General features: G+C 40.2%; 1 protein-coding gene across 2 annotated transcripts in view; it reads left to right on the top strand.

Annotated features, from left to right (window-relative positions):
• LRRC7 (leucine rich repeat containing 7) overlaps nucleotides 1-19,628 on the top strand; it is a 162,208-nt gene that overhangs the window by 75,105 nt on the left and 67,475 nt on the right. For both annotated transcript variants that reach the window (XM_068406147.1, XM_068406148.1), the window contains 3 exons: nucleotides 238-316; nucleotides 1,712-1,801; nucleotides 4,800-4,856. In XM_068406147.1, coding sequence (XP_068262248.1) covers nucleotides 238-316; nucleotides 1,712-1,801; nucleotides 4,800-4,856 — 226 coding nt within the window. The remainder of the gene's footprint in view (nucleotides 1-237; nucleotides 317-1,711; nucleotides 1,802-4,799; nucleotides 4,857-19,628) is intronic.

Below are 19,628 nucleotides of genomic sequence, written 5' to 3' on the forward strand. Positions count from 1 at the left end.
GCAGAAGATGATATAAATCAAGCATTAGCATAATAGTTTTAGTACAAGGCATATTATCTGTTCTGGTGTCTTTATTTAGTGTTAAGTATCATCTTCTAGACAGGAATACTAAAATATGTGTATTCTTCCTGTTATAGCTTAAGTCTGATCTGAAAATGCCAAATGAACTCATTTATGAACAAAAAAAGTTAAACAGTTTTTTATGTGTGTATAATAATTCTTTCAATATTTTTTTAGGAATTCAAGATTTTCCAGAAAATATTAAATGTTGTAAGTGTTTAACAATTATTGAAGCCAGTGTCAATCCGGTCTCTAAGTGAGTATCAGTAGCTTGTGTTTGTATACTGCGAGTGCAGAAAATTTACACACAGTGAACTGAAGTTTAAAGGCATTGTATCAAGTTCATTTGCAGGATTAATCTCAATTTCTTTTTAATTGTTTGAAATCCAGGGTTGATGTATCTGTGAAAAGATCTTACAGAATTACAGAATGTCAGGGATTGGAAGGGACCTCGAAAGATCATGTAGTCCAACCCCCTGCCGGAGCAGGATTGCCTAGACCATATCACACAGGAACGCATCCAGGCGGGTTTTGAATGTCTCCAGAGAAGGAGACTCCACAACCTCTCTGGGCAGCCTGTGCCAGTGTTCGGTCACCCTCACTGTAAAGAAGTTTTTCCTCAAATTTAAGTGGAACCTCCTGTGTTCCAGCTTGCACCCATTGCCCCTTGTCCTGTCAAGGGATGTCACTGAGAAGAGCCTGGCTCCATCCTCTTGACACTTGCCCTTTACATATTCATAAACATTAATGAGGTCACCCCTCAGTCTCCTCTTCTCCAAGCTAAAGAGACCCAGCTCCCTCAGCCTCTCCTCAGAAGGGAGATGTTCCACCCCCTTAATCATCTTCGTGGCTCTGCGCTGGACTCTCTCTAGCAGTTCCCTGTCCTTCTTGAACTGGACACAATATTCCAGGTGCGGCCTCACCAGGGCAGAGTAGAGGGGGAGGAGAACCTCTCTTGACGCTGTGGCGTTCCCTGCAGCCTGCGACCTGCACAACTGCCTCCTTCCGTGGGAGCTCTGGCTGGGTTCCCACATCCATTTTGGTCTTCTTCCAACAGGTGGAGACCGTTGTTCTTTTACTGACTCTGTGTACTATGTCACCAATGTGGTGGCTTTCTACACAGTGAAGGAAGTGTTGGCAAAGCACTCCGTGTGATGCAGCCTTTAAACATGGGGCTGGTGCTCTGTGTGTTTGGGAAGTAAGCCATGCTGCATCCTCACATACCATAATCTCTTGGTTGGGACCTTGGCAACCCTTATTCCTTCCAAAAACTTGCAAAAATCTGTGTTGTAATCCTACAATTTACAAAATGGAGTGAAGAAGATGAAAGGATGAAATTTTACTATTTTTGTTAAAAAAAAAAAGAGGTAGAAAGCAAGCAAGAAATCACCTTTGGCTTAAATCCCTCAGCTGGGAAGGGAGAAAAGGCTGATGTGACTTGAACACGCCAGGTGTTTGAATTTCATGTGGTTCTAGCAATGTGGAAAAGATGAGAACGGGCAAAAATGTTGTCTGTAACAAGTGAGTTCTTAAGAATTCGGGTAGGAAAAGAAGGTGAGAGAGGAAGTAATTTTTCTCTTTCTAAATACACATTATTATAATTTCCATAGCAACTTTGGTGTGAGCATTAAGCTTTTAACTGTTTTTTTAGGCTGCCAGATGGCTTCACACAACTTCTAAATTTGACCCAGCTCTACCTAAATGACGCCTTTTTGGAGTTTCTTCCAGCCAACTTTGGAAGGTAAGAATTAGTCATCGAAGCACATTGCTCTTTCATGTGAACCCAGTTCAGGCTTTAAGGAACCATTTTAAAGCTGTATTCTTTGTAAAAACAAGCCAAAACAAAAAAGCAAGGAGATTTTGGCTTTCCAACCCTATTTTGATGAATTATTGTTGTTAGAGAGCATGTTATGTCAGCAAGAATTTTGTGATGAAGTGGTGCAGTTTGGTGGTTTAGGGAAAAGGTGAGAAGAAATAGAAATTGGAGAAGAGGCCTGTCCTTGATCAAATGTGTCATTAAATTGTGGCAAGGGCAGAAAATAACAGGGTGGTCTAAGCCTACTGAAAAATGAACAGAAAGAAAAAGTGTTGTAAGTAAGAAAGAAATGACTCAGCACGGCAGAGTAACCAAAGGAAAAATGTGAAAGCAAGAACGAGAGAAGATTCAAAAGACAGCAGAGCAGAAAGGATAAGGAATGAGAGTAAAAATAAATGCAGCAGAAGCTGAGCCAAAAAGTGTTAGGTAAGGCCAAAGCAGAGGAGGGGGAAAAATCAAAGTTAACACAATTTGCCGTGGCCATTTGAGAGGGCAGTAGGAGCCAGTGGGTCCTTACACTGCTCAAGTCTGGCAGAAATGTCAAGTTTATTCCACCGCTGTTCCAGTGGTGAGGGGGTGGGTCAGCCTTTCTGCCCTCGGGTTGTCCGGGTGGGCAAGCAGCTCAGAAGGCAAAGGATTAACAGGGAAAATACGTGGTGAGTTACAGAATTGACCTACTATTAGTTTTTTCCTGGTCCATCCAGCTACCTGTATGTGTGTTTTGTTGTTCAACTGGGAACATCAACTCAGCACTCCAAAATTAATACTGAGGTGACATAATTTGTGTTGGAAATGCCATTGGTATGCGCAGGCATTAAGGAATAGAAAGTGCTGCTTTGTCAGCATGTCACTGCCCCAGAGCTGAGCCTGGCCTTCACGCTGCAATACTGTTCAGAAGATCCTAGTTGAAGAAAGAGGAAGGAAGATTGTCATTGTTTGCCTTTGATGAGTGTTTGGAGTATCTGACTATATCCTAAGACAGCCTGCTTCTGCAGTGTGGAATCAGGTGGTATGTTTAAATGCCAAAGAAAAGTAAATATATGAAATAACCTGCAATTTATCAGCTGTGTAGTGTTCATATTCATTATGCTATTCTAAAGCCTAGCTGGTACTTTAATAATCTTTGTCCCTTAAGGACATGTCTGGTATTCTAAATCTTTTAGCAGAAAGCACTAACTTTTTTTTCTTTTACAAATGCATATTTTGTCTAAACAAAACAACGCTAGTTCCAGTTGTGGTTGTTATTCCTTTATTATCATTCTGCTCCTATATTATCTATTTGATATCTTGCATTTACAAATCCTTGTCGTGTTTTCAACACTTCCATTAGCATACAGGCATTACTTTTTTTACTAGCCACATGCAGCTCTCTAACTGTATCTCCCTTATTGCTTTTCTCCAAATTTTAGTGCTTTCTTTATATCTCCTAGTACAGGAATATCCAGTTAGTCTGTTATAGCCTCATTTAGCCATGTGAATAAAGTCAGGAGTGGCGTTTACCTGAGCATCATGCAAACATCTCACCACATTTCTCATTTAAAGTTGTTCTGTTTAGTTCTGTTTAAGCACAACTGTAGGACTTGAAAGGCTTTCTGCTTTATTTGGTAGGAAAAAGATAAAATCATAGTTTTCTCGAAGAGTACAATATTGGGAAGCCTGAGGTTCCATGAGACAGAAAACTGGTGGTGTGCTGAACAGAGAGCTATTTAAAGCTTTCTGGTATTTTATTTTGGTGCTTTTCTCACAGGCACATGAGTACACTTGTGGCACTAAAGGACCTGGACTGTAGAGATAGAATAATATGAAAAGCAGCATTAATAAAATCGTTGAAACTCACCATAAAGTTCCTCAATGAACTGTCTTCACGCTTAGAAACTAAGTTATCAGCCTAAAAGCTTTAATGGTGTGCCTCTGGGCTGACATCTCTGTTTAGAAATGATACAATTACAAATTGGTTACGCAGAACCGCTCCGTTTCACATAGACCTGGGCAGTCCTGGGCATGGTCAGCTCATGCATTGAATGGACCTCCAAAAAGAGTTGATTTGATACTGCAGATTTTCTGTGGGTGGAGTTGAAGAGGAAAGGACCTGGTTCATCCTTATGGTTTTATACCCTCTTCCTTTTCCTCCCCGCATTGATTAAAATCAGGGATTAAAGAACCAGCAAAAGGGTGACATGAATCAAAATCCTTTCATGTTTATCAAATTATCTTCCTAGACATTATGGGTAATTAGACAATACTGCCCCAAATTCTGGAACTCTTAATACATTAAGTTCTTCATCTCTTCTCTGATGTATCCTCCTTCCTTTCCATTATTCTACTTCATGAAATTTATTGCTGTGGCTTAAATAATATTGCCATTGGAGTTTGCACAATGATATGGAATTGTGAAGTACTGTTGTGTACAGATTCTAATTCATGCCAACACTTAAGCCCATGTCCTACCTCTGTTTAAAATCCAGTAAATTCCATGGAGATCCGTTCTGTAGTATTGTCTGCTTGTGTGGAGTTGTAGAATTCAGTGCTCAAAACATGCAAAAGTAAGTTGTGAACTAAATAGCAGTTGCTTTTTATCCCTCAATAGATCTGGAAATGTTTGAGAGAAATTAACTTCAACTGTGTTTGCCTTGTTTTAAGTGATCAATAAAAATAGTTTTGAATTACTGTGAAAAACTGATATATGTCAAAGCTTTCAAAACAGTTCAGTTAAGGACAGATATATCCTTATCTGAAGCTATCTGACCTTACATGAAGCTATTTGGTTCTGAATACATACTCAGCCCCACAACAACTGGACATCTTACTATTGTGCATTAAGCAGACTCTTTTTTTTTTGTTGAAATAAGTAGTTTCAAATCATTCTTTTAGATTCCTGAACTAATTCATTGAACGAACTAATTATTTTCTATTGTATTTCTAGACTTGCCAAATTGCGAATTTTGGAGTTAAGAGAAAATCACTTGAAAACTCTACCAAAGTAAGTGATTGGATATTTACATAAATCTCTTTCACGTAATTTCCAAAAGTGCAAAATATTTTGGTTGTTAGCAGTGCAATGGTGTCATTTCTGCTAAGAGTTGTCTTTCCATGGGTTAAAGACATGCTCCTGAAGGCTTTTAGCAACACATAATGCAAGATGGAGAGTGGTAAGTTAGCTGACTGTAGCTCAATATCCAAAATCTATAACGTGACATTTTAAAATACGAGATGTAAAAGAAATTGGAAAACAACATACGAGATAACCCTGATCAGTGATTATGTGACAGTATTTTCCTCATCAAGAAGTAATGTGATGTATTGAAAACATGCTCAGTGTAACCTCAGTAGAACAATCTCCCCATATGATCTGTACAGCAGTTCAGTGTATTTGGTGGTTTACAATACTATTTAGAAACCCTTATCATCAGAATGTTGAAGAAAGTCAATTTGGTAGTGTTTCTTGGCACTATTTGCCAAAAAAGTAAGTTGCTATAAGTCGTTGCTATAATTTGACCAACATTTAAATGATATTTTGAAAAGGAAACAGTAAAGAAATTAAAAATAAATCTATACACTTGCCATGCTAAATATAGGAAGCTGCACTGCATAAAGCAAGGAATATGTTTTTATATTCAGAGCAGCGTTATATAATTGGGATCTAGTGACATTTTCACTGCTTCCTGTGGGCTTTTATCCACAGCATTTTCCTTTTCAAGGAAAGCTATTTTTCGTGTTAAAGGCAATACTCTATATCAGTCGAAAACACTTTTTGTGTAAACTTGTTATTTCCTCTGTTCTGAGTTACATTTGCTATTTTGGAAAACAAAAAAAAAAAGCTTCAATCTGCCACAAAAGTGTTTATTTGCATTTAAAAATGAGACCTGCTCAGGACAACAGATTTGCAGCCTTTGAGGTGTTTATAATCTGACAGGCTATACACGTGCAGTGGTATATACATGTTATCTGGACTACCTCTTAACACTGGTCTCTTTTAGAAGGGACTTACATAGTCTTTGCATGCAGAAAGTGATTGTTGGAATAAATGGGGGTGTGTGTGCTAGGATGGAAGAACTGGAATTTCACAACAGAATAATTTTATCAAACAGAATATTTTTATATTTCCAGTCTAATTCTAATCCCACTAACGATGGTAACAGATTTGTTACTGAATTCAGTGGGAGCAAGATTAGGGTTGGGTGTCATTGTTACTGATAAAAGTGGGGTTTTTTCCTGTGCTACGTGATGTTTAACGGGCAAATTTCTTCATTTGGCGAGTGTTTGGAAGATTCATGCCCAACCATGGTAGCCTCTGGTTTCAGTAGCTTCAGTGTGACTTTTCCCACCATATGGTTCTGAAAGTAAGGAAGTTCTTTGATTCTTGTAACCAAGGGAAACATTATTTGTAGGCGTGTTTGTTCTCTGCTCCTTGCTGTGGCAGAAGGCTTTAGACGAACTGGAAATAAAAGGTTTTGCTTATGCAAAGGCAATCCTTAAACTGCTAGATAAAAGGGACAGCAGTGTTATGAAATAAAATAAGAGGAAGAAAGTTGACAGGGTCATTTGCATCAACTGGGACAAAAATGGGAGATCTGTGTGTTTCTGGGCTGCTTTTGTCCTCTCTGCAAGCAAAAAAAAAAAGGTGTAGAGTGTAATGGAAAGAAAGGAGTTAACACATATTACAGAGGATGAATGTAGAAGATGTACATGCTGCTTCCTTGTTAGGCTGGATTTGATCTCTTTTATAAAAATACAGTCACTACTAGTCTAAAGCAGCATCTCTGCGTACTGGAGTGGGCCTGGGAAGGTCAGGGCTGAGCGTGGGAGGTTGTAGGAGGCGAGTGGTGAGGCCACGGGCGAATGCAGACACAGGAACGTGGCAGGTGAGCTCAGGCAGTATCGGTGTGTCGCTTGGGCTTTACAGGGAACCAGGAAAACACCAACATTTTCTCAGCCAGTAAGAGAAGGAAAATTGTGACAAGAAAACTGTGTCTGCAATAGAACCATCTGCAGTTAGGAAAATAAATGCAGTGATATAAATCAGAATATATTTTACAATCTAGTTGCAAAAAAAGTGATGCCAGTCTTTCAGATACGTACCTAAAGGCTTTCTTTCTTATCCTACAATTTATTAGATATATCATGAACAAGATAAACTGATTATGTTGGTGGTTTGTCCAGTAATTCCAATGTAAGAAGACACAAAAAGGAAGGCAAATAAATCATTTTAATGTTGTATTTTGGGTTTTAAATAGATGTGAAATGTACTGTAAGACTATTTTAAGTAACATCTACTCAGAAGTATTGCCATGTTAAGTGCAACTAAAAAGATGTTGAGCAAAAAGTTATCAAAAAGCAGGTCGTATTTTTTCATCTGTTCTGTGCTGTAAAATATATGTACAAAGAATTTTTAAAGGAAACGTTTAGCATTTTGGCATAAACAGGAATTAAATGTGCTTTGTGTTTGCCATAGCTTTAATTGTGCTATATTTCATGCTAAATCAACACCCAACATTGTTGAAAAATGTATCCATAGTAACTGAATGCAAAATGTTCCAAAATTATTTACAAAAATATCAGATTAAGTAAATACTAACTGTAGTTGGCTGAAAGGTAGCTCTCTAACCACAGCACAGACCTCCAGAGTGTCCCTCTTTAATACATCTTGCATTAAAAAATGAGAGCTTCCCTTTGTTGAATTTGTTGACATAATTTTACGGCATCTAAACACGTCCAAACATATCACTGCATTCCCAGACACTTTCCTGATAGACAATTAGTGAAGCATTGTTCATCAAATGCTTTGAAGATTCTGCTGATTTCTCCTGACAAGCATTCCGAACCTTTAAAATAACACTCTCTTGCTGTGTCACACTGGGCTGGAGACTCCTCAGATGAAAATGGTGCAGGATGTTCCTGTTTGCTGTCAGCAGTACTTTCTCTTCAGAAAATACTACTAGGCTTACAGATATTTTTAACATACTGAAAATATTTGTATGTTTAGTCTATAGAACTTCACAATACTGTTTTATAAAATCAGAATTTATTTTCTCTCTTCTATGATTTGATTAAAGCTTATTATTGATACCAGTTCCCAGAACCTTTTGAGCATTCAGAAATACTTGGAAATCTCTAGCCAATATTGCAAATAATTCCTAAGATTTTATTAAAGCTTTAATTTGTGCAACAAAAATAGAAAAAACTGGTTTTTTTCTCTTGAATTTCTGTTAAATGTTTCAGAGCATTTGTGAGATTCTGACCAAGTTTCTAACGTTTGAATGATGTTACCACCTAGATCACAGGGTCGTCTGTTGGCTTGAAGAACCAACTAAGATAATTTTTATTATTCTATTTGGATAAAATTGTACTTGATCCAAATGTACTATTACTGTGTCGTAGCTGAGGATGGTGTTCGACAGCCTGTGGCTCCTGACAGCTCCGTAGCGTTCTGGTCTGTAATCCCACCCTGCTGAAGGTGTATTTGAAGCCAGAGGTGAGGCTTTCCAACCGCCAGGGATGTTTTCAGTCATTTTGCACCCAAACTGAAGCAATTAAAATCAGTGGACAGATTCCCCTTAGCTTCCATGGGGTTTGAGTGAGGCAGTTTGTGCTTCGGTGTTTAATTATTCTGCTTTTGAGTAATTTCTCAGAGTGGAGAGATCACAGAATCAACCAGGCTGGAAGAGACTTCAGGGATCATCGAGTCCAACCATTGCCCTGACACCACCATGGCAACTAGACCAGGGCACTAAGTGCCATGTCCAGGCTTTTCTTAAACCCCTCCAGAGATGGTGACTCCACCACCTCCCTGGGCAGCCCCTTCCAATGGCTAATGACCCTTGCTGAGAAGAAATGCTTCCTAATGTCCAACCTGACCCTCCCCTGGCCAAGCTTGAGGTTGTGTCCTCTTGTCCTATCGCTAGTTGCCTGGGAGAAGAGGCTAGGCAACAGATAAAACTCCCAGTTTTCTGTCCTGCTGAATAAGGCTGTAGTTCAACCTGGATGGGAAGACACGGGAAAAGAGGAGGCTGCCAAGGGAGGACCCACTTACAGAACTGTGGTAGGAGACTGGCAAGTCCCACAGGTCTCACCAAGGGCCCGTCTCACCCTCAATCCTGGTTGTGATCCACACTTGCCTGGCAGGATCTGAGCAGCTTGATATCTGTAAACCTCTTTTCACTGACATCCCTTTCTGTGTCGTTTATAAACAAACCAGCATGTGCTACCTGACTACTGACAGCTCCTCCTCCTCCACCCACTCCTTTAAAGTTGGTATTTTTTTCAATCTTTGGTCATTTATTTATCCACATGAAGACCCTGATCACATAGCTGCTTAAGTTAAGAATTTTGAGTGAAGGACCTTTGCACGTACCTCTTGGAAATGAGGACAGACTTTATTGTCGAGCTCTTCTGTAGTCTTGACTCTTTCAAAAGACTCCAGAAGCATTTGGAGTCATCCCTACTCATCACAAACACTGCTGAATTTCCCCAGTGTGTCACATTTGTCTGCGTATCCCCTTATTCTATTGTTTAAAATTAGAGTTTCTTTAATTTGTCTGGTGCAGTTGTCAAAGTCACTGGTCTGTAGTTTTAGGCTTATCCTGGAATGATTTAAAAATTGTTGTGACGTTAGTTACACACTTCCCAGTCATCTGGCACCGAAGCACCGTGTGAGAGGTTTTGTGTGTCATACATATGCGTTGTCTGAGCTCTTAACCGTGGGTGAGTTTTGCAGCATGGGGGTCTGCCCAAACTCGGGATACAAATGCAAAAAATTAATTTAGTTTTTCTGCTCTGACCTTCTTTTTTTCCGAGCATTCCTTTTATATCTTTCCCATAGACTCTGGCAACCTTCCTGCTCCTGAGGAACCTGAAGAAAGCTTCATTATTGCTTTTTATGCCTTTTTTCAAATATTTCTGAAGATATTTTCTGGCCTTTTATAGTTGACCGTTCTGTTCTATTTTCCTGATTTGGACATGTTTGGCCAACCTCTTCTCAGTGGTGCCCAGCGACAGGACAAGGGGCAACGGGCACAAACTGGAACACGGGAAGTTCCATCTGAAAATGAGGAAAAACTTCTTTGCTGTGAGGGTGCCAGAGCCCTGGCACAGGCTGCCCAGGGAGGGGGGAGTCTCCTTCTCTGGAGATATTCAAACCCGCCTGGACACGACCCTGTGCAACGTGCTCTGGGTGACCCTGCTTTGGCAGGGGTTGGACTGGATGATCTCCAGAGGCCCCTTCCAACCCCAACCAGGCTGGGATTATATGATCCTGTTTTCATCATTTTTAAGGGATATCTTCTAAGTCTCCTATATTTTCTTCTTTGCCATGTTGACTTTGGATGTTCTCATGTCCTTCTGACAGGTGATTTTGTATTGCTTTAAGTGTCTTGATCTCCCAGCAGCAATTTAGCTTGCTTAGCTGATGTGGAGGACTTCTCACTGTGATTATTTTCCTTGTAGCTGTCCAGAGCCATCCTGAGAAAGACTGGAGCTACTAAACTCGGAGGCCAGACATTACTCCTGAAGGTCTCCTCATGTGGGTCCTGACCTTCCCCCCGTGTGGGTCCGTTGCTGGCTGATGCAGAGAGGGACAGACTGGCAGCCTGTCTGCCATAGCATATTGCAGTCCTGGGACTGTCCATCCACATTGCATCTTTAGTGACAGTGAAGTCCATGCTGGTTGGTGGCCTCAACGTGTGCCAAGCACGTGTAGGAGGCTGACCCCTGAGGAGCACAGTGCAGCTCCTACCAGGGCTTCACCAGGAAGGAAACAGCTGAGAGAGCACCAGCGACACGCTCAAGTGTGCACGTGTATAGATGGTGCGAGGCAAACTTGCACCGAAAAGAAATTGTCCTGAGCGTAAAATCAGGAAGGTAGATGCACCCAGTGAGCACCTCCACCTTCCTTCCTCTTCCTCAACAGTAGAGGTCTGCGTGTTTGTCAGAGTTGTTCGGTATTATCCATGTGGGTTGTTTAGTGTTATCTGGGGGGGTGTTGCCAAGGAATGTCAGTGGATGTGTCAGCATCTCCGGGTTCAGCACTGTAACAACCTGTGATTACAGTTGCACTTCTCATCTGGTGTGTCTAGTGAAACAGAAGACACCTCACTTAAAGTTTTTTCTCAAGTTTATAAGAAAAAATATATTTAAGTTAGTTGCACATTTCAGTTGTGTATCAGAGCACATTTACATACAGAATCACAGAATCAATGAGGTTGGAAGAGCCCTCTGGGATCATCGAGTCCAACCATTGCCCTGACACCACCATGGCAACTAGACCAGGGCACTAAGTGCCATGTCCAGGCTTTTCTTAAACCCCTCCAGAGATGGGGACTCCACCACCTCCCTGGGCAGCCCCTTCCGATGGCTAATGACCCTTGCTGAGAAGAAATGCTTCCTAATGTCCAACCTGAACCTCCCCTGGCCAAGCTTGAGGCTGTGTCCTCTTGTCCTATCGCTGGTTGCCTGGGAGAAGAGGCCGACTCCCACTGCGCTACACCCTCCCTTCAGGTAGTTGTAGACTGCACTAAGGTCACCTCTGAGCCTCCTCTTCTCCAGGCTATACATACATGTACCAATGCATACACACACATCTGTATGTGTACATACAAATGGTTAGTGAAGAGCTGTAGTAACACCCCTGGTGTCTGGAGGGGCTGTGTCAGCATTCCCGTTTCAGTCCAGATAACCAGTGTTCACACCACTGTTACCATCTTCTCCGTTTCCCACTCTCTTAATTGTAGCTTCAGCTTATATGGTACAAACAAACTGGAGTGCTGTTTTCCTGTATGACTGCACAATGGGGCACTTGTTTAACCTAGAGATTAAATAATTATTGGACCAGCAGTGTCTGTGTTGATGTTTTTGAAGTCATTTACCAAATACCTTTTGTGTTGGAGCTGCGAACTCCAAGGCCTGTACTTCATTCTAAGGCTGCCCTTTATGAATGGCTGTAAATATTGGACACTCCTTAAGAACCACAGAGTGGTCTGATGGTGACTTTCTAGTTTGTGTGATTAATCCAACCACGCTGATGCACAGGATATTTAATAATTTTCTTTGAGGAGGTGTGTAAACAATATAAAGTACCACTGTTTTCCCACTGTTTGGTAAGTGAATTTTACTGAATTTGCCAAAGTTCAGGCACTAATCACTTCTGTTTGTGTTAACATATATTGGTTATGTTAATATATAACCAATATAGTTGGTTCTGGAACCATTAGTTGTTTCTGGAAAGTTATTTCAAGCTAGTCGAATGGAAGCTCACAGTGGATACAAATACAGAAGGTGTGTTTGTGCTGCCTACACTGTAGGAAACAGCTTTTACACTGCGATGAGTCAACCTTAAATCACACAGCAGCAGCTCTGTTCTGCAGTCAGCCTCAGTTCTGACTGCAGTTCGAGGCCTGGTGCCCTTGTTCTGGATGTTTCCTTGGAATAAATGTACTGTTAGGCAGTCTGATATTCTCCCAAAATAAGTGAAAACTGAAAGTTCGTGTTCAAATTGGATGTAAATCCGGAATATTGAAGAGGATGTATTGTTATTGCCCTTCTACCAACGGGCAGCAGGTTATATCCTAGCTTTGTTTTTCTAGGTTTTTTTTTCCCTTGTAAGTGGTAAGGCGGTTATTTTAGGCAGACTTCTCATTAGTGCAGACTTCTCATTAGTACAGACTATGTTTTCATTTCCATCTTCACTGTTTTCCAGGAGTTTGAGTATAACTTGGTTTGTGTATTAGTAATAAAGACCCGTACCATTGCATTGGTGATCAGAGGAACCAGGATATTCAGGCGATGGAAGAACCCTTATAGGAGAGGAGAGGGAACCTGGAAAGCCTAAAATATAGCGTAGTTACACCAGGTTATTTAGGAAGCAGAGATATGTAGAGGCTATATATAACTCTGCATTTTATGTGTGTGTGTATTTATGTAGACAGACAGATACAGATCCAACGCCAAATCTAAATTATCAATTTTCCTAATTTTTTTGGCCAAGCATTCTAGGAACTGTGGCACATACACAAAGCTCGGAGATGGTTCCCCTCACTAATGTTCATCACTTGGCTTGTTTGCATGCTGAGGATCTGTGGTTGTGTCAGGACAGCACAGAGTTATTACGGTAATTGAAGTAAATCACCAATTCTTCAAACAAATCGAGTAGCTAAATTTAAAACTTAGTTGGGAAAGCAGTGGTCTGAGCCCATTTCAAATGCGACAACAAAAGCTTTTAATCTATCTGACAGTCGCATTTCAGCCTGGTCTGGTTACTGCTCCAATGGCAGCTCATTAATTTGCACTGAATTTTATCTTCGCTGAGATGAGGCTCTGTCATAAATATTCATTGCTCTTCACAGCCATGAATGCCGGCAGGCCTGCCACTCCTGCACGGAATGTTTTGGGACATTAACACCCTGTTGGATTCCTGAGAGCAATAAAGAATATTTCATATCTCAGGAAAGAATCTGGAAACTATACACGTGCTGGTGCTTGCACCCAGCAGCCAGGCAGCCAGCCTATATTTTTTCAAAAATCTTTGAGTGAATTAAAGTAGTTAGTATGATCTTTGCTCTTAGAGCTGTTTGAGGAAAACACCTTTTCAGGGTTTGGTGGGATTTCTTTCAGTAGAGATTTGTAAAATTGAAAAATTGTAGAAACTGCATTTGTAAATGGTGAGTCACTGGTGTCTGAGAAACGGTAGGTGCTGGTAATTGATGAGAAAATGCTTGTGTTTGCTGTACTCATCCCAATGACTCACTGTTTCCCAGCTGAAGCTGTGGCTTCTCATCTCTCCTTTGGGTTTCTTGTCATTAGGTATTACAGCTATTGCTTTTTCTGCAGTGTCGTGCTATTAGGAAATAATGTACAAAGGAGACGTTACCAAAGGGATGGGACCTTAGCAGCTAATGTTAGGGAAAACCCAAATTTCTCTTGGTCTTTAGCTATTGCTCAGAATTAATTTGCTTTGTGAAGAGTAAAAGTTGTAGATCAAGTTCTCAAGTACAGACTCTGAAATTGGACAAACTATCTAATTCTGAAGACAAGAGCAATGAAAAACTGGGTGAAATTTAATAGTACAGCGTGCAAGGTCGTGTGCTGAGGGTCTAATAGGAATTTGTGTTATAAATTAGGAGTTCTTTAATCAGAAATCATCTTGGAAAAAAAAGACATGAGTGTATCAGTCGGATGTAAAATGTCTGTGAGTCATTGATCTCACTGAGCCACGACAATGCCAAATGTTCTGTGTCAAAGTATTTTCCCTGGAGACAAAGAGGCGTTTATGACATTGTGTAAAAAATGAGGGAGGCCTCATGTGGAAAAGCTCCAAGGGAAATGAGGATAAGGAATAGCTAAACAAGGTCCTAATCTGATAGGAAAAGTAATGAATGCAGAGTGTATTGTATGGAAGGGCCCTAAAGATGATGTGTTACTTCATCTAAGAGAACAGAAGTTGGGAGGAGATACATTAGTGTTTGTCTCTACACGCTGGGGTGGGCGTTCAACCTGCCCGGGCTGGCCACTCTCACCTCCTCCTGCCACAAACTTCTAGTTTTCACCAGAAAATGGTGGAAAGATTGAACTTAAATGGCACACGTTGCAGTCCTGCCGCTTCAAACTTGTTGGTATATTGCAACATCAGATCTGCTCTGTGCACAAGGCACGTTTGGGTGGTTATTGAGTAAACTGGCCAAAAACAACCAGCAGTGGTAAGTTCTTATCACGAGTGGTGTAACTACGTTGTACGGTTCTTGGTGTCGATCAGCACGCTGCTATTCCCTTGAAGATGTTTACATGGTGGTTCTGTTGTTCTTTGTTGGTTTAAATCAGTACATTTCTGAAAGATACTTATTTTCCAGTTATCTCTGTCCCCTCAGTTTGCAGTTGTTTTAGTGCAATCTTCCTGCGTTGCCACACTATTTCATACCTGTGATTTTGCTCCTGGTTTGAGTCAGGAATAAAAGCACTTTATGGATATGATGAGGATGATAGAGTGTTTTTTTTTTTTCCTTTTGTTAAAATGAGCCATTTTTTCCTGGTATGTTTTCAGTCTTAAAAAGTAAACAAATGTTTTTATTCTTGATTGCACATTTTTAGGTTTTCATTGCAATAAAAGATAACTATGTGAAAATCCAAGTTGTAAAGGATCTCTGGCTTTTAACTGCCACTATTTACATTACAACAGCACTCTGTGCATGCTAGAGTAGTTCTCAAAATTCTGTGAAAAATAAACCTTCCTATTTGTGTATAATATTTTACTATCAATGCTTGAAGATCTCCCTTGATAAAGGGCCATGGGTATGTTTTCTTCCAATAATTCGACAGCACGGAAGGTCAGTCTCATCTAAAGTTTTCCATGAAAAATATTTCAAAGAGAAATGGAAACAAGAAGAATGCCATCTATTAAGTTTTTCTTTCTGGATAACAAGTGAAGGTGTGAAAACAATCTTTTTGTGCATATATAATGAAAGTATCTGTTGTGGCTTCACAATTAAATATATATTGTAAAAAAAACATAAGGGGGGGCAGAGAATCCCATTTTTCACGCAGAAGAATTCAGTCTTATGAAATTTCATAAAAAGGAATTATTTTCTTCCTTTGAATTCCAAGTGCACTTTTATTTTTTTCTGTAAATATAATGTGAAAAATTGCCATTTTTCTGTAACATTCTTTCTTTCCATTTCTTTCTTTTCCCCACAAATTTAGAGTTAGAATCATAGAAAGCAGAAGCTCTATAAAGTGGTGGTGGGAAGTATACATGGTCCTTGTTTCCCTCCCACGGGTAATTAATTAATTAATTAATTTTATTTTCCAAACTGATTAAATCAAAAATTTTATGAGTCATGGGTTGTTATTTCTGTTATTCCCTGGCCAATCACCTAGCAATACTATAACTCTTTCATGCCTGCAAAATAAACCAGAATATTAAATGCTGCACTGGGAATGCCAGCCTTTTAATTAATTCCACTACCAAGCTACTGTGTAGATGTGCCCCAATTTAATGTGCCAGTTAGCCCCAACTGCAAAATGTCTAGCAAACGACTCAGGCAGAAACAAGGCAAAGGGGTGGAGGTTGTCTGGTTCCTGTTGTAATGGACATAAATATATGTTTGTTGGAATTACTTGTAGCTCTTATTTGTGCTGGTTGGTTCTTAAAAGTGGTGAGACTGTGTATAAGAAGACTCAAATGATCAAGGTTTCTAAGTAGCATCATGAAAACTGTATAAAAAGCACATAATAATTTGTTTTTCAAATAATATAAAGTGAAGTAGACTCGATTCTTCCTTGGCAGAATACATATAATAGTAGATGTTTTGCAGAGGTTAAGTTTGCAACTCGGAAGTATCTAAACCTGTAGAGAGTTACAACCCTTATGCCCTTGTGTAGCTCGGACTTTATTACAAATTGAGAAAGGAAGCAGAATAATGCAGGTGAATCACTTGTCCAGATGCAGTGTGTGTACTGAGTGCTGACACTCCTCTTAAATAATCCTTTTAGTACAATAACTGCCCTATATCACTTAAAAGCGTCTTTGGTGATTTACCAAAATCCTGTTTGAAACAGTCAGGTGAAGTTGTTCTGTTCTTGTTCCCTCTCTCAATACCACTTTGACTTTTTAAGATAACTATAAACATTTCTCAGCTTTTGCGTTGTTGAAAGGCTGCAGATATGGCTTTGCTTGTCTCTTTAGTTTCATCTCAGCAGGAATGAGCCAATAAAGGTTCAGAAAGATATTCAGGCATCGAAAACGTCACAATTCGTTACCTTTTTTCAGATGTGAAATTTGCTGAATCAAAGTGGTGATTATTATTTTCATTAACCTGAAAATGGAGTTGTAGAGAGCGTTCTTGGGACTTAAGACCGTTAGTCCCCTTGACTTCAGTAACATTTATATTCCTAACATCCTCACCACTTCCAAAACCCTGGTTTAGGAAGTAGATTTGCAAAAATCACGGGTTGTCTTAAGTGTGTTGCAGTCAGTGGAACAGACAGTTTACATCAACTGAGAATCTGTCCAGAGACATCTAAATATAGGCTTAAAAGCTCAGCTTTAGACTGCTATTTTTTGAAATGCTGTTCCACTTTCTCCCTAGTTTATTATAAAGATGTAAACTGTTTCCCACACTTTGAGGTTACAAATATTTTTGTCATTCATGATGACCTGTTTTCTTCAAGTACTAACTCTGGCTGAGTTTCATAAACCATATTCCAGAAGACTTACTACTTTGGCACTACATTATTAAAACATTGCCAATATTATAATGAACAACTACTATTACGTGTCTTCCCTTTAGGCTTTTTTAAACTAAATATGTTTTGCTGCTCAGAGAAGATGCAGAAAAATGTGTCATATTGTTTTCTTACTGTAAGAATGCTTTTCCAACATATATAGTAGGTCAAACTTGTCTGAAAAATTGCCTTTATTTTTCTTGTCTAAAGGCAGTAGTGGCAGGTTTTTTGCCATATCTCCAGTAAGGGACACTCTGGGAGAAGACAGAGCTAGAACTCCTTGTATTGCAGTGAACATACACCAGTACTGCTTTTGCCATCTGGGATAATCCTGATATTACTTAAACTGTAATTAGTGGTTCTTATCAGGCAGCGCTCACGCTGTATAATTTTAGTGTGTCAAATGGGCAAAGGGAAGACACGGCAGAAGTTAGAGCCCTGCGTATGGGCCTGTTTTGCACACCAATTTTTTTTGTATTTATTTATCACTTAATTGTTTCTTTAAAACTTCCATTTAAGAGATGCAAAAGTGATTTATTTTTTCAGAAGAGTTTATATCTGACTAGTATGGTTAAACTTCAGATAAAGGCTTCACAGCACGAAGTGGTGGGAGGGGAGATTTATAACCATGGAGAATCGCCCTAGCCCACCTTACACTCATTTTGTTCTGAACTATACCAGAACCCTGAGCTCCTCGCAGAGCAACTGGGAGCTAAACACACGCAGAGTTCACTCTGGCTGTTGTTAATGAGATCTGCCTTGGTCGTGCTTAGACTCTGTGCTCTGCTTTCTCAGGTATGGTTGTTTTATGGTATGCAAGGAAATTGCTCGTGGTGCTCAGAACACCTTCAGTCAGTATCCGTTTAATTTTACTTGATATAAAAAAAGAAATCTACAGAGTAAAAATGCCTGCACACAATTCAAACTGCAAGAGGAGTTAAATAGAGAGAAGATGACTGCTGGAATGCGCTGAGACCAGGATGGGGTTTTACCTGCCATGACCATCGCAGACCTTTTCTGTTTCCCCGCTGGAACAGGAGACTCCTAGGAGCACGTGTTTCTTGGCTGCAGTACTGGTGCAGCGTTGACGTGCAGGTAACACACACCTCCTCCGAGGGTCTGTATGCACTGTGCTGTGTGTCGCTCTCCTGTGTTACCCGTGAGTAACAGCTCAACCCGATGCCCTGGCACAGGGTGTCTCTGTCATTTAATAGGTTCTTGGATTAAGGATGGATGCTTCTGAGCTAAACACATGTGGAATTACGTTTTAATTGCTGCCATCCTTAGCCGTATCGAAGTGTAGAAACTGCACCTGCAGATGCTGTGGGCTGTGAAGGTCAGCAGTGGCCATTTGTCCCTCCACATGAGAGGGAGGGGATGTCCTGTGACCCGTGTTCTTGCACCAGAAGCTTCCTCAAGGCCAGCGAGCAGACAGCGCCTAACCTGTGGTCAGCTCTGTGGTGTGCCAAAGGTTACCTTGTGCTGCTGTTTCCCTCGTGCCTGCAAGGCATTTTATTCATGTAATCAGGAAAATAAAAATAAGCATGCAAAACTTGATGACTCTCAACTGCTTGTATTCTTACACATCTAAACCGTGATTGATGATTACTTTTGACAAACTGCAGAATACGTATGTCTGAATAAATTACAGTGGTCGTTAGTTCTTGATCACAGTTACATTTTCCTGTAGCTGGTCAGTGAGTTCTTTTATGAACTGTTGGTCTTTATATTTCCTATTGAAATGCATCTGTAGATTATATTCACCAGTTATATGCAGTATTTACGCCTTGTAGCCATCTTTTTAGCACATATGGCTTTTCCATGCTTCTCCCATTTCAGTGTCTCCGGTGGCCTGGTTCTGTTAAAGCTCACGAGCTCTGTGTTGCAGCTTGCTTCCTATCATTGGATTGTGAAATAAATCTTGCCCATATTTGCCGTACTTCCTGATGTAATATCATCTCTCTGCCTACCGTTAGCAGTTCTCTAATAACTGAACAAGAAGATCGCATTATGGCCCTGCAGTTGCTTTGGTTTTTACCGTTTAAAGCTAGGTCTCTTAGAAGTCTTACACCAGCCTCCTCTTTGGCACCCATTCTCCACTATCTTGGAGAGCCTGTCAGTAGAGATCTTCCAGATCTTCCAGAGATCTTCCAGAACTATACTTCTACAGTTGAAGCTACTGGAGATCACTTATGAAGAAATCAACCATTCTTCTGAGGGGCCATAACTATATCTATATACAGATATTTCATGTCCTACAAGGGGTTGTCCTTCTGCTTTTTCATTTTCTGAGGTGCTCCTTGCCATCTCGGACTACTTCCATCCTTCTTCCTCAGTTATTATGTAGATAGTTATTGAGTCATGACATTTTTCATCTCAGATTCATCCTTGTCTTTTTTCTAGCACATCCCCATTGTATTTCTCTGGTTTTCCCTTTAGAAATAATCTGAGTTTTGATGTGTGTTCACACTGTCTTTAGGCCATATTTTGGTAGAAATAGGAATCAAAAGGGCTACTAAATAAGAAACCTGCGTTGAGAGTAAAC

Source organism: Nyctibius grandis, chromosome 8, assembly GCF_013368605.1.
Source record: "Nyctibius grandis isolate bNycGra1 chromosome 8, bNycGra1.pri, whole genome shotgun sequence".
Taxonomy (NCBI): Eukaryota; Metazoa; Chordata; class Aves; order Nyctibiiformes; family Nyctibiidae; genus Nyctibius; species Nyctibius grandis.